Source organism: Triturus cristatus, chromosome 7 (genome assembly GCF_964204655.1).
Source record: "Triturus cristatus chromosome 7, aTriCri1.1, whole genome shotgun sequence".
In the NCBI taxonomy this organism is placed as follows: Eukaryota; Metazoa; Chordata; class Amphibia; order Caudata; family Salamandridae; genus Triturus; species Triturus cristatus.
In genome coordinates, this window is record NC_140590.1 from 289,179,682 (window position 1) to 289,195,454 (window position 15,773).

Genomic DNA, 15,773 nt, shown 5'->3' on the forward strand with positions numbered 1-15,773 from the left:
TAACTGCAGATTCTTTGCCTAAACGGTGATTTGTACTGTTTCGTCTGTTCTTCCAGAGCAATAACTTTCAAGGTTTCAAAGTATGTGCTACATTGTTTTTTCTATATGCTGTCCTAAAGGGACAGCACCAGAAAGGGAATGTTAAGGATCCTAAACTAGACTTTAAGCTTTAGGGTAGTAAAGCTTGGTAGAGTGATACCTCAACAATTGCCTGACACTACTAGATCGAAGGAATCAATAGCAGCGCTTATTACCTGATTTGAAAGCACCACTTCACTAAAATCTTGCCTTTGGCAGATCTTCTGCGAACCTTTGTAGGCTCTCTCATAAGGCTCAATCATACCTTCCTAAAAAGATTGTAGAGCTAAACTCTGTAAGAACTGCAGATTCTGTACCAAACATCTTTTGCCAACCACATGCATTTATTTGCTCTTCTGGTTTGGATGCGTTGGTTTCAAAGGGGAAGACGAATGTCTTTTAGGAACTGTTGCCACAATGACTGATTCAGGTGTATAATCCAGTCCAAGGAAAGGAGGGTATTGTGCTAGAGGTTTTTTTTTTTCAAAGGCCTTGAATTAGACATAAGAAATTTCTCTTCTGCAATCTCCAGCTAGCCTGGTACCAGAAGTAACACAGGTCTCAGCAAGGGCCAGCCTTGTTTGGTGGGTCTTCATGATCACAGGAACTGTGGATTAAGGGGCTTCCATTAGGATATTATGCTTGCAAGCTTCTCCTAATAGCACATCCTGAATGGTTGGAATGTTGTCCACTGGACAAGATCTGGACGGGGAACCAATAGGATACGATGGTGTATATAATATGTTGCCATGCAAGTGTACCTGAAAGCTGCAAAGAACGAAGCCTTTTTGTTATTGGTGTCATGGATATTTGCTTGGCTACTAGCACTGGTTTTAGCATAGGTCCAGGTGGCAATTGGTGTAGCAATTGCAACAGGACGTGCACTGGGTCAAGTAATTCTACATCAAGCGATGCTATGTTGAGTATGCTGGTGATGTTAAGTGATTTACCATCATGACTCTTAACTAGGAGTGCCTCGATGTCAATGACTTTCAGGACATCAAATGATGTTGATACTTCTGTGCCACCACTAAGAAGGATCCCTTCTTTTGCAGTGAAAAGATAGGCACAATACCTAGCACTGATGTCAAGATAAATAATGTTGATGGAAGAGGTAATGTCAGGAGTCATGATGCATGCCGTTTTCCTCCTTTCTCCTCTTCTTTTTAGGTCTCGCCTGACCCAGCGCATGCGCTGGTCTGGCAAGACTTTTTGAGAGGGCTCCAAAAAGTGCTACCAGGCCAGCCTAGAGCTATAGTGCGCGCGCGCGCCACGCTTGACGCGATTACTTTCACTTTGATGTTTGATCGCGATCACTTTCGCAGCCGCACGGCCGCTTGTTTTAAATACTTACATGGAAAATGCTGTAAAAGTGCATGTACTTGCCAACGGGGATTGAGCAGAGTTTCCCACAGCACCTATAACCAGGAGAATCCGATGAAGGGCAGTTGTTAAATAATGACAGCTGTGCACCCACCAGGATTTAAGCTTATGTTAGCACTTAACTTGCTGAGCACATAGATGAGCTAATTACGGGGTTACGGGGTTCATTTTTACAGACACATTTTGTTTATCAGGAGGCAGTTTCACATAACGCTAGTATTTAACATTCAGTCTCTGGACGGCTCAGTCCAGTCCTTGTGGTTCACCTCGGGAGGTATGTAGAATGTAGTTTGAGGCACTTGTTTAGTTCCGAGTTTTTTACACTGGCTTCTTTCTGTAGTTTATTTTAGCATTTGGCAGAGTCCACGTTTCCAAGTGAAACTGAATCCAGTGAGTTTTTTTCTAGTATTGTTATGTATAAGGATAAAAAAGAAATGTGAGCACAAGTAGTAGCAAGTAATGATATTTCACGTTGTCACAGGGTATTGGCGTGAGGTTTCTTTTTGGGACCATTTAGCTACTCTTTATTTTCTGTCTTTGTTTCTTTCCTTAAACTACACACATTTCTACATAAAACACAGAGCTATTTTTGTTCAGATTTAGTGCTCTGGTTATTGAGTTTTGGTGGTCCTAAACAGTCATAAGCATGCAATAATGTTTGCTGCTTACTTTCTGGACTCCACTTGGTTTACCACTAACAACGGAGGGGATTTGACTCACAGGGAGTGATTTGGAGATTGAATAGTGACAGATAATCCTACAGGACTGTCGGCCACTAGATAAAGCCTAGCTAGACCTCTTTTTTGATCCTGTGGGTATAACAAACAAGGACCTAATTTGGGTCAAACAGGTCTTTATCCAGAGGGTGATTACAGAAAGGGAGAATTCCGTCTTAACGAAACAGTCGTTTCGGGGTAATGTCATGGTTAAATCTACTCCGGGAATGGAGCTGGTACCTCCTTTTGGATATGCCTAATCATCATCGCGCCTCTTAACGTTTCTGAGACTGAATATTTTCCACCAACTGTTATTCCCAAAGGAGGTTTGTTTTTTTCAGTCAAACCTTCCTCCATGCACCTGGGACAATATTTCTATCTGTACTTCCATGCACGTAATATTTTAATATCCAAAATTCTCCACCCTCTGACACAAATATCTAAGGCCTATATTTTGCTTGCATGCGGTTTTAACAAGTTCAGACTTGCTTACCTATACTTACAGCTTTTGGCTGCTCTCAAATTGTGCTTTTTTGTCGCCTATTTTTATCTGGGGTTTTAAGCTCTACTCGATTTTTATTTGTTTATTTGTCTGTGGAATGCTTTGTTTATATTTTTTAAGAACTGTTTTTAAAAAACGTGACTGATTTTATTGCCGTATGGATCGATGTCTTTCATTATTTATTCAAACTTGCTTGTTATGATGAATTTCTTTTTATTCTGTACTTGTATGATTTTCTTTGAAAGTCAAATAAAATTGTATTGATTAAATTACTAAACCTAACCATTTGACACAAAAAAAAAAAAAACCTCTTTCATTTATTACATTTGTGTTAACTTAGAATGCTTTGATGATGGAACAAGTTGCCCTTTAGCCTTAAAAACAGTTTCCAAGTCAATCATAAGAACAAACAATATATGCACAAAGTGTGGTGCAGCCATCGACATTGTCTGGTCTGGTTTGGTCAGTCGAGGCTACAAAAGAAATGCTGAATGTGGACAGAGTTCTCTGTAAACCAAGCTGTTCCTTCTTTCCTCATGCCAATTCAACCAGATCTTGAGCTGTCACTGCCTTTGCGTACCCTGGGTTTCCGTTAATTGTGAGCATCTAATTAGTAGATGACAATCCATCAGAAGCTCCCGCTTGTATCTTTCCACTCGTTGCCAAGGCCGTTCAGATGTTGTTTTGCATGAGATAATCAGTTGCTTAGCAGGTGTCTAGCTTTGCTGCTGAAATTTAACTTTACATTGCTTTTTCCTACTTAGGGTTTAAGGATACTTTTAGACTTCTGTTGCCACAACCCATGTGAACTTTCAGTATTTTGAATATAACAGGATGCTGCTTCCTGTGCTTGCTGCACATTTCCTCAGGTGTTTTTGTTCCGCATGGCTCAGATGTTTTTTTGCTGTGTGGGGATAGGGTCCAATAAATGAACATCTTTGCAAGTGGAAGGGCAAAACACACAAGCAAATAGGTTGATTTGCAAGTGCAACAAATTCACAAATGGGAATTTGCACTTTTAAATCCTTTTTCCCATGCATTAAATTAGGCCATGATTGTGTAATGTTATGCAAGTGTACATTTTCTTCCTCAAGTTGGGGAAAGGTGGAATCACTTCGTTAGGCGGTAGTCCCTTTAAATTCTGGAAACATCACAGACTAAAGAACGTTGGAATTACTATCAAACATACCTCTCACACCTTCTGGAAGTGGTTAGAGATGTTCTCATGTGATGGGCAGGAGAAAGGTCCTTGGTACTTTGGGGATGGGAAGTCATCACTACTCCACTAAAAACTGGCTTGATTAGGTGTTCCTTCCGGGTGGGTGGGGGATCATTTGTTCCATGATGAGAATAAAAAATGTCGCTGCACAAATGTGTTAATATGTTGCCATGCACAATTATATATGCAAAACGTCTTTCACATGTTTGCAGTTAACAAAATATTTCATGGAGTATTCTGGGAAATCTTTGTCATTTTTAGGTCTCGCCTTGCTATCGCGTAAGCGATCGCAAAGCGAGACTATTGAAAGCGGGTTTGAAAAGTGCTCCCAAAAAGCGGATTGCATTGCTAGCACGAGCGCAATCACGCGCATCGTGCCGCCATGCAATCCGCTTTTTGGGAGCACTTCAAAGGGTCCGCTCCCCCGCCCCCAAGCGCGCGTGCGCCATGCTCCGCCGGGCTTGTCTTTTTTTTTCTTTTTTTTTAAAACTTGCGTGCGTGCGGCCAATGTTTGGTTTTTTTACAGCGCCAGCTCCTATTGGAGAGAGTTGGTAGACCAGTACGTTCATAAATGTGGACTTGAATAAATGTCCTTTCATTTACGTATAACAACAAACCTACGACATAAGGCCCATTCACATACCGCACAGGCGCCCCCCCACTCCAGTCGTGCCGGATTCTCTCACTAGCACCCTTTAACAGTGACCAAGTCACCATAACCACACTCACTCAGATGCATTGAATTAGTTATATAGCGCCACTCATACCAGTGTAGGGTGTCCGAGCACTTTGCATCACACACACATTACACAGAGACAATCAATCATACGAGTGTAAATCAGTGTATAGGAAATGTTACTTAAGCCAAAGGACTGAAAGTGTAGGAGTCACATGTCACCCATACTGGTAGGCAGTATAGTTTAAGAGTGCTTGGTGTGGAGAAGCACAAACGCAGAGTCGAAAAAGAAACAGCATAGTTGGGAGTTTTCTTTAATAATAAGAATCGATTTCTAGCCAAATTATCCCTTTTTGCATCATTAATCAATGTTCTAATAATGTATACTTTGCAGTGTGTATGCAGTTCTGGGATGAAAGTTAATAGCTCACTGTTGTATATTAGGACTTTAAATTATAAATTGCAAGTAACAAAAGGATGTCTCTTTTGAAAGCAGTAATCTGCTGACCTGTTTACATCATATGTAATCTACTTGATACAAGTTCTTTGCAGCAGGCATATTAACCCTTTGCACTAATTTCACATAAGTCAAAACCTCAACTATACAAAACGCTGATCTCTCTCCAGGAAGATAATTAATCACACGAGTTTTCTTGACATTTATTTGAGGCCTGGTAATTGCAGGCGGAAGGAAACGCTGCAGCAGGTGCTTCAAAAGTTTAATAAACTTTCAAACACGGCGCCCCCAGGAAGCCAGCACCTGGTGCGGTGGCACCGGTCGCACCGCCCTAAAGCCGGCCCTGCTAGTAGCTAAGAACCTAAGCAGTTGCAGAGACAATCTCACTCTAACTGAAAGCTAGCAGCTCTAATTTACCATTGCAGCCGAAACGTCAGTTCTGACGTTTGCTGTGGAGCAGTGACCAAGCACAGATTGATTCAATTGAATAAGTGCCCGTCCGCTGCTCCAGTACTATTGTGTTTTTTTTGGTGAGCTGAAATGTCACTTCCAACGTTTATTTTTTCGATTAGATGTAGCACTTCATTACAGCGCATATGTTTGCAGGATGTTTCTCCCTGTCGCACGCCATTGTTGCTTCCACCTCAACCCATTTTTCGTGCCCCCGAATCCGCATACCTCCACCCCTTTTTTGCTATCCCGTTGTAGTTTTCATCCCCACGTCCTCCCTCGTTGCTGCTGCACCCACCTTACCCCCACCTCCACCCCTCCTCCCCTCCCCCAAAGTCATTGCTTGACTGGTCTCCCTCCCCCATTGTAGCCCAGTCATTGTTTTTAAAGGAGGGCCCAGTGTGTGGTAATATGTTGCTTTTTATTTAGGTTAGGTTTTGACTTTTTTCTGTTTCTATGAGATTCTGCTGTTACCATGATGAGAACTGAGCACTTTGATAGTTCTGAGTAGAATGTTTATTGTTGAAGCTGAAGCTGTGAAAGGCAGTTACCTGAGTTACTTGGCAGAGGCTGTGGCTGGAGTTTCTTATGGACGATAATATAGTTTTTTCATTTTTTCTTTATGTGGAAACCTTCTTGGTGTCATCCAACTTCACACCTTGCTTGTTGATGTTCCTAAATACACCCCTTTCCTTCTCGTTCATTGTGACCCTTTGCACACCTTCACCCTTGTCCGCTCAAGGATGTGTTTTTTTTAATTCACTTTTTGATACCCGGGAGCCGCTGGATGCTACCAAGCCGCTTGCTTTCTTATGTTTGCACTTCTGTGTACATTTGTTTTGGAGCGCCCACCAACATGACTGCCGCACATAGCAGCAGTGTTGTGACTTTATTGTTACTATGCATCCTTTCCCTTAGTTACCTGTTCCCTGCTGCTCATCCAGTATGGATGTGATGTAATGAGAAGTGTGGCTCAATGATTAGAGCGGCAGACCCTGATGCAGAGGTCTAGCCCGGGACCAGGGTTCAATTCCCCACCTCGGCGGGTCTTGGGCTCAAAAATTCCACGGACCTGATAATTCTCGCCTCGGTGCCATTCTAATCATGGAGTCCCACTCTGCAACTCTGGGCAATAGCTTGCTTAATCTCCACAACGGCCCCCACAACGCTAAGGATGCCTGGCCTTCACCTTGGGGGTGCCCAGGAGTGGACGCCTCACAGGGAAAAGCCAGGATGGGTTCCACAGCGGTATTCGTACAAGCGCCGAGAGACCTCCGGGTAGTCGTGCGCTATACAAGTATCCATACATTTACATTTACAATGGAATGCTGGAGTCCCTGGTGTGGTTGAGAGAGTGTCAGTTGGAGTGAGTGAGCTGAGCAGCAAGGATGCTGCTCCTTGTGGGAATTACTTAATACTATCTTCTATACTTGGACTTGCTTAACAGCTTACCTGTGACCTTAATAAACCTTCTTCTAAACTACGTATACTGGACCTCTTTACATTACAACAAGCAGCATTTGTATTTACTTTTTTGCTGCTCCTGATGAGCGATATTAAATAGCGTGCCTGGCAGCTACCCTAGTTTGAATCAGCTGTGCTCTTCATACAGAATTCATTAAGAAACTAACAGGCAGCAGTTGGATCCTGCTTGTCAGGCTACACAGACCAGGTGTGCGTCCTGATCGCACAAGCAGACCAACACCACCAGCAGGATTAGCAACGCTTGCTGCTGGGAATGCTGCAGTTGACTCCCACGTTATCGTTGAAGCAGCGTAGTCTATACTCGTGTCCAGTGATCAGGGCCGGACTGGAAACCAAAACCGGCCCTGGCAAAGTGCTCGGCTGGCCCCCCGGTGATGGGGGTGCCGCCGAGCTCTTTGCCAGGGCCGGTTTTTGGCCAATTTTGTTACAGGGCCGATTTTGCAGCTATGCTGCAAAAACGGCCCTGCAACAAAAACGGCCCCCAGGAGCCCAAAACCGGCCCCCACCCATGCGGCGCACCGGGGGATTGCCCGGTGACCGCTACGGCCAGTCCGGCCCTGCCAGTGATATGAGCATGCTTGATGACCTGTCTGTGTCCCAGTTAGTCTTGCACACCACCATTTGTACCTATGAACCTCTGTTTCTCCCAGATAAGTGTTCAATCAAGGCCTCTCAAGCGCCATCTGCTCTGTGGAGGTGGGCAGGGGTTTGGGGATGGGTACTGAATGGACTGCTGATGTCCATGGGGGTAAAGTCACGGTCAGGAGAGCCACATGGATAAAGAAGTCAGTGACTGTAGGCAGGCAGTGAGTATGCTGCTTTGCATGCTGCACATGTGGTGTCACTGCTTTCACAGCATGAGTGTGAGACGCTGCAGCCGGGTATTGTGATGCCTGTTTGTGGTCTTGATAGGCAGCGGCTTCTACTCGAGCCAGTCAACAGTGTTACCGATACACCACCACCACAACTGCTGCACGCACATTGGAAATGCACACTATTTATGCAAATCAAAAACTAGACATTCTTACACAAGTCAAACACATATTTGACCAGGCCTCTTTCTGCGCCCTTTCCCTTGCTCAGACCTGACCAGTAGTCTTTTCTGAACTCTACCACTTCCCGTCCCTCCCCTGCAACTTCTTTCCTAGAGCCTTTCTCATCTTTCACAGAGATTAAGTCTGTCTACCACCAAAGCTCTCTCTGGACCATTCTCCTGTTCCTCTATACTGCGGACCTACCCTCACCAGACACCGGCCAAACCTCTTTCTCCCCGCTCCCATCCCCCTTCCTGGAGACTACCACCTACCCCAGTCTACAGACACAGAGCGAGGAATCTTGAAGCCCACCTTGGGTAAGTCCATGCAATTTTCAGCCCTTAGTTCTGCTGTTAGTAGGTAGCTGTCATTAGAGGAGCAGTGTAGTGACACCGGTTCCCACAAGTATGAGAGGAATATTGCTCCCTTTTTATGGCTGTCTTTCTCTGCTCAATAAAAGGTCCTGGGTGTTATGAACCATACCAGCAGGTTTTTAATATCTGACATTCCTTTCAAACCTAGACCGAAGGCAGAAGGTGCAATACCCTCTAAGCTCTTATTGTATTGCAACGCAACAATTATATTGCGTTTACTACCCTTGTGAGGTGCTGAAACGCTTGCTTACTTGGGCAGCACGCTACACCGTGTAGGGTGTGTGAGCGGAAGGATTTCGTTTTTCTTTTGACCCTGTGTTGGAAGTATTTCCATGTCATGTGTGATGGCCACTGAGGTGCAGTTATAGTGTTAAGGTGACTAGGTGCTTAGAAGTGAAAGGGTGGAAGAAGTATGAGAAATATGCGCACAGTTCATGGTTTTCAGTAAGCTGACAGCTTTCAGCATCTTTGCAGGTCCCTTATGGTATTTCTTATTTCTATAGTTCATACCGCTGTGAGGGAGTGCATTTGGAAGCTTCTTGAGTGTGACCAACAGGGATGGGGAGGAGTATGGAAACTCCCAGCAGCTCAGCTGAGTTATATAGACTTTTTATTGCAATTATTTTCCTATGCCACTTTTTCCCAATAGTATCCCTGTACAGCAGAAATCATCTTTGCAAGAAGCAACGGTTAATCTTCAGAATAGAAGTTGCCCCCCCGACTTCCTCCCAAATAAATAAATACACGAAAAGCAATGTCTGTCATTCAGCAACGAGGGGTTACATGACAGGTTATAGGTCAGGTCTATACTAGTCAGGAAAGCTATTTTAATGGGAGTTATTGGAGCAAAGGAGCTCTACTTTGCATTGACATCCCACAATAAGTTAATGCAGTCACTAAAGAGATTTCAGAGTGCATAACTTGTAGGTTATATATTTAATTACTGTCAGGACCTACTCATTTATTCATTCTTCCGAGGTAGACGAATCAAAACTTAATTAATGAAGAAATAATGAACCATAGTTTTCTCTTGACAGTGATTCCAAGTGCCAATATTGTGTGGTACTAGGAGCTGTACATATGTATATGTAAAGCTATTTGTAGAGAGCGAACTTAGCTAGACAGCAGTGGATGCTGAACTGCGGGAGTAATCCCTGGGGTATAATTTATCATTATTTATAACTACTTGTTTGTTACAAATTCATGATGCTGATCATCACCTACAAGGCTCTACAGAACCAACGACAAGCCTACATCAGCCACCGCCTGAACTTCCACAACCCTCCAGACACCTGCGCTCCACCCTCCTCTACCTCACCCTCACCCCTGTTTCTGCTGAAGCATCAGTGGAGGACGCTCCTTCTCCCACCTCACGCCTAAATCCTGGAACGATCCTCCCCCTGCACTTCCGGACCTCCATCTCACTCTTAGAATTCCAGAAGGCACTCAAGACATGACTGTTCAACTGAACCCACCAAAGCAGCACAACCCTTAGCACCTGGATAACCCATGTGTGATTAGCAACGCTTTATAAATCCAGTATAATTTATTGATTGACGAGTACAGAAAGGGTGGCCCAAGTGGCAAAACGAGCACAGAAAAAGCCAGTAGGTCTCGCCTAAGTGAGATGTATTGGCTTTGCCAGGGTTTTATCCAAATAGCAAAGCAGCATGGCTGAAAGTAAAGAAAACAAGCATTTGCAATGCAATAGGTCTCGCATTTACGCGAGTTTAAGCCAATTTATTGTAAATGACAATGCCTTTTATTTATGTTTTAAACATGAAAACAAAAATAAATGACATTGTTATTTGCAATGTCAATAGCTGAAACTCGTGTAAATGCGAGACCTATTGCATTGCAAATGCTTGTTCTTGGATTTCCATGTACAAAAGTCTTTTGGAAATGAGAGCACAGTTGGAGTGGAAGCTCAATATGTTGGCTTCCTTCGATCTGATGGCTTTTAAGTTTTCCCCTTTGAGGGACCCCCTCTTGAGGGCCTAACATGTGTAAGTTGGTCCTGTGCAACGTGCGCGAGGCCACACTGCCTTAGATTATGAATTAGAAGAAAGATCAATAATATGTAAGGACTTTTATTTTTGCTGGCAAACAAAACTCTCCATTAGAAATGACCAAAAGTGAAATAAGACATGGGGACAACAGTTGTGTGCTTTTAATTAAGAGCCTGATAGTACATTTATCAGGCTGACTTTTGAACCTATGAATAAAATTCAACACAATTAATTCTTCTAGGTGGTATTAATATGTATCTCTGTGAAAGGTTATGCACGGACTTCTGAATCAGATGTATTAACATGCAAAGTGATTTCCAACACAATTACTTGCTAATAAAAGATACAAATAAAAGTATGGGGGAATTTAAGAGGCAGGCATATAGACCCTAACTGTACGCGAGTGTGGAGTACTGAACATGATGGAGGGTGTTATATTGATTGGGTAACTGGAGACTGAACACTGAAATGATTAATGACTGTAGTGTAGAAGATTATTTCTAAACCAAATGTCAACTGAATAAATGATCCACATTAAATGAATCAGCTAATAGTAGTTAATCAGGTTCCTTACCAAGAACATTCATCCCTGCCTTAAACTCCAGTTTCTTCTGAGTTACCATAGCAGGTTCATCATTCACATCTGCTGTAGTGCTATTAAGTAAGGAGGCGTTTGTCTGCTGTTCAGAAGTATTGGCTTGGCTGAGTAGTTCATGGGGAGATGGAGTAACAGGAACCTTTTTGGTCACCGTCTGGATCTAAATTTGAGGAAAGAGAAGGGATCTGTTAAAATCGTATGTTCAGACTAAGAAATATGTTATTCTGATACCAAAATCCATAAAAACAAAACATAAATACCACAATTAATAAAAAACACATGATAAAATTCAAACCTATAAAATAACCAGTTAAAGGTTTCTCACTCTCCGATACTTCACATACAAATTACATTTGCAGTACACATCTGCACACTGTAGTAATATTTAATAATGTGTAAAAGGAAAAAAAATTAAGATTAGGCAATATAAAAAAAACCTCCTTTTTAAGGTTTTTAAAAGAACAGACCTGAAACACAAGCATGTGCATTTGATTAATTTATTTCTCTTGGTCCTTGCTGTTCCTCGGTATTTTGAAATCACAATGACTAAGTTACTAGTCAGTTTACAGAGACAGAGCACACTGTTACTATTCTTTATGTACCAAATATAAAACACACAGCTTAAACCAGTACAATTCTAAGGACTTACATAGGGGACACTATTGTGGTGTGCCTGAAGCTTACACAGCATGAAGTGATGGTGAACAGTCCATAGGGGGTAGGTACTTCTGAATTAATTTCTTTATTGCAGACATAAGTAGATTCCTTTCTAGTTTGTGAATCAGAGAGTGAGTTAGAATCAACCATGGATTTCTATCACTGCCCAGCCTCTGAGTGAGGTTACCTTTTGCCCAGCCATTTTATATCCTCCTTTCAGTCAACGGTCCAGTAAAATCACATGGCCTCCAGCCCCAAGGACAAGCCTTTCTCAATGTTTGTGGTACCAGTAGTGCTAGCAGACCCTGTTGCTACTGAACAGATGACACCGCGGACCAGTCTAGTCTCCACAACATGGATACCATAGGTCTCTTTACCTGTGAGTGGGCAAGCCAGGGGGTGTAAGGGTAAGGCAGGGTGGGTGGGGATGCGTTTCCATACTTTCTCAGGATGCAAAACACTGTTTACGTCTCATCTGGTGGGCGGTGGCTACGTGCTGGCTCTGTTTCAATCCTATGTGGCCAAACTGATGGCAAGTGTGGTGTTCTGCTCCTTGTTCATGCCAGTTCGCTGGTGCCTGTGACATAGTGTGAAATCCATTTTATTTTGTTTTTGCAGTTTTTTATAGCATGAACCTGGCTCAGGGGCATTTCAGCACTTTACAATGCAACCAGACTATGTAACACATTTTTAGGCACAGCAACTTGCTCAGAATCACAGGGTGTTGAGCCGAAGCCAGGATTCAAACCTATTTCCACATGCTGCAAAGTCGACAGCCGTGTTCACTAGACCAAATCGCCTCCATTCCAGTCTCTTTAACTGGCTCTTTTCTCTACCCATTTTTGGGAAGAAATTAGTGCCTTGCACATTTTTTCAACGTCTTCAGTCAAAAGCCCAAATTTGTCTGGGAAGCTCGTCAACATCTTCCTCGCTTTCAAAAAAGTGTCAAGCTTGTCGAAGCGACTTTTTCAGCCTTTAGATTTCCTCCTTAGGACCAATTCTAGAGGGCACTGGTCACCTATCTTATATTGGAACTGGGCAGTTTGTCACTTTGGCTACTGCAAAGGGTCGCTGCGCCTTCAAGAACACCAGAAAGAAACAATTACTTCATCCAACCCTTGACATGTTGTGCAGCCAACATTTTCTGAGCCAGTGTACTGCTATGGATCCTACGCAGGCTATGCCTCACACCCTGCTTCAACAGGCAAAGAAGTGCTGGTTCGCTCTACTGACATTCCAATATTTCCTCGCCTTTTACAGCACCTATTCAAATGCAATGAGTTTTTAGACTCCCTTTATGGTGTAATTTCCCTTTCATCATGCACTGTTTTTTCAACATAAAGGAACTGGATACCTTTATGAAGCAGGCTTGGCTAGGCTTTAGCAATGGCCTTAGATCTATTTTAATACTTTAGGCTTCGGAACTCCACACAGGAGAAATGTTCCTACTTTCCCTCTGTGCCACCTGTGCTACTGGCACTAAAACAATTCATTCTTAATGCTGCTTTTCCGGGAACCATGCCTAGTCTAGGTTCGAGGTGCAACAGATGTTGCAGCAGACTTCAGATCTGATCCAAAGCTGATGCACTAGTCAACTCAGTGATGGTCCTGTAAGCGCAAACCTCCTTCACATGAACTTCACCGGTGCTTTGCATTGTTTATTGCATCATAAACACATTTTAGCTGCCTCTCTCCCATCACCCTCAGACCTGGCCGTGTCTACAACTGTGTTAACTTACAATGATTCCAGTGGTGCCAATATCTGAGCTGTCACATGATTTCCACATTGCTAAGCATAGCTCATCAAATGCCCAGGAAGTCTCAGTCTCAATCATCTCATTCTGCTTCATGAACCCTAGTTATGAGTTTGTTAGTGTTTGCCGACTGCTGCATAAATCCCTGTTTGTGCAGTGGTTGGAATGATGCAGTGCATGGTATTTACCGCATCTGGTAATTCCTGGGTGTTAAATATCTCGCCCTACGTTAACTTTCAGCAGGTAAAGCCTACTGAAATTTAACATGGGAAAAGTGTATAGTATTTCCCATACCATGCAGATTTTGGTGTAATAAGCACTAAAATCTGGATATTATTCCCCAGAAACTCGTAATAGGGGATATTTATCAGACCTGATACATAACGTACCCCAGGGAATTGTTGTTTATCAGGGGCAATAAAAAGTACACGGATTCTGACATACTCAGAGTCCGGGTCATGGTCACCAACACCAAACAGACATCCCCACCTCTTCACACCCACGTTTTATCTTGTGGTTGCCGCTGTTGGCCACTGCTGAATGATCTGTGACGTTTTTGACTCATTTCCTTTGAAGCCTCTGACTGCAGTTTCCATCTTTTCTATGTTGTCTTGTACATTAGCGGTTGCCACAAAAAGGAAGCTTTCAATCTAAAGGTTCACAAAGGACACTTCCCTCAAAAGGCGGATGAGCCTGCCTCCTGAGGATAGCCAATCGATGGCAGGCACCTCTTTTTAGGTTTCATCTGTACATCGCTTGTGCTAGGCTTTTAAAATCTCTTGTTTTCAATATAACTTAAAAAGGGGCTCTTATCAGTTTCCATAGACGAATTACTGTGTTTATTCGCTTTTGTGTGGAGCTTTTTTTTTGTTAACTTCTCCTGGATGTGAGGAACTTCGATTTTCGATCACGATCGTATCGACCCGCCATTTTGTGGCCCGCCACCATTTTGTGTTGCCATCACTCAGGCAGCACGGCGAACAAAGTCTATTCTGCTTTTTCTGTAGCCTGGTGTCGAAATACGCCTCTATTTGCAAAGCTGGTGTTAGAACTAGCCGAGTACACTAATCCCTGTCTGGCTTTTCTAAATCCCTGTCTCAACTATCTGTTGGCTCACACTATTCTTTCCTGACCTTATCATACCGACTGGCCTTCACTGTCTCCTGCTAGCATTCTCTTGTTTCACGACTGTCCTCCAACACACACACATGTACCTCGCCACCTGCAAGTTAGTTATGAATCTGTTAATATATTAGCTTGAGGGTGGGATGACAAACACAGTTGGAGGAGAGGTCTCTTCGAGTTATCTGACACTTCTGTTTTCAAACCTTTCTTATTGGTTCCACCTTGTTTTCCAACTTTCCTTATTGGCTCTTTCTTGTATGCTCTGGGAGGGCATTTTATTAATAATTGTATCATTGTATGGTATTTAACTTGATGCGCCACAGAGTGAAGTGGCAGTCTCCTGAGAACCTACTTTGTGTACTTCTAGGATAACTGTACTAGCTGCAGCTAAATAAATCTGAACTTCTAATGCCAACAGAGTGTCCCGTGTCTCTGTGTAGCGCAGCAGGTGAACTCCGGAGACATTGGGCGTACCCTGCGCCGCCAGGCCCAAAAGGTTCTGGTTCTTCAACTGGCGCACAACGTGGGGCGGCTTCAGTGGTACCGGTTCTGCTCGAAGGTCGTGAGGAACCCCGCAAGAAAATTCCGGAGGGTTCGCGAGCCACACTAAGCGACCCCTGAATGTCGAAAGTGGTCCGAAGGTCTTTTGCAGCGCGGTTACTCCTTCCTGACGGCTACTGACGACCGCTGCCCTGACTGCCGCCCTGCTTTGGCCCTTCCTTTGATGATGTATGGTAAGGCGAGACGATAGACGGGCCTCTGTTGGTGGAAGAAGACGTCCTTAGTTAAGTATCTTCGTGGGTCGCGCCAACAAATTTGTTTTGATTAATTTCTTTGGTTTCTTAGATTTATCCTTTGCAAAAGATAAAGCCGAGGGTAGGCGCCTTTGTGCTGCGTAAACTGAGTTTTACTCCCTTGAAGTTTGTGAACAGTCCGGAGACATCTCGAGATGCCTGGTCTGACTAAGTTTGGAAGAATTGGTTGTCTTGGTTGTAATAGGGATTCCCGACTTGAGGACTCTTGTCCGATTCCTTCGGTTGGAACTCCCACATATGAGCTCTACTCGAAACATGGTATCGGCCCCATTGCCTTTAACGAGACATGGACTCGATACACGAAGAAAGATGGTGTTCTCAAATGGCCAGAAAATGGTAGTTTTGATCCGGATGTGCTAGATAATTTGGAAGCAGTTTTGTTCAAAAGAAAAGCCCGGCCGGCAATGTTTGACTCTTTCCGCCTTTGGCGTAAGGAAGCCA

General features: G+C 43.5%; 1 protein-coding gene across 3 annotated transcripts in view; it reads right to left on the reverse strand.

Annotated features, from left to right (window-relative positions):
• Positions 1 to 15,773, reverse strand: part of LOC146809468 (excitatory amino acid transporter 2-like) — a 968,543-nt gene that overhangs the window by 514,645 nt on the left and 438,125 nt on the right. For all 3 annotated transcript variants that reach the window (XM_085616310.1, XM_085616311.1, XM_085616312.1), the window contains one exon: positions 10,958 to 11,141. In XM_085616310.1, coding sequence (XP_085472436.1) covers positions 10,958 to 11,141 — 184 coding nt within the window. The remainder of the gene's footprint in view (positions 1 to 10,957; positions 11,142 to 15,773) is intronic.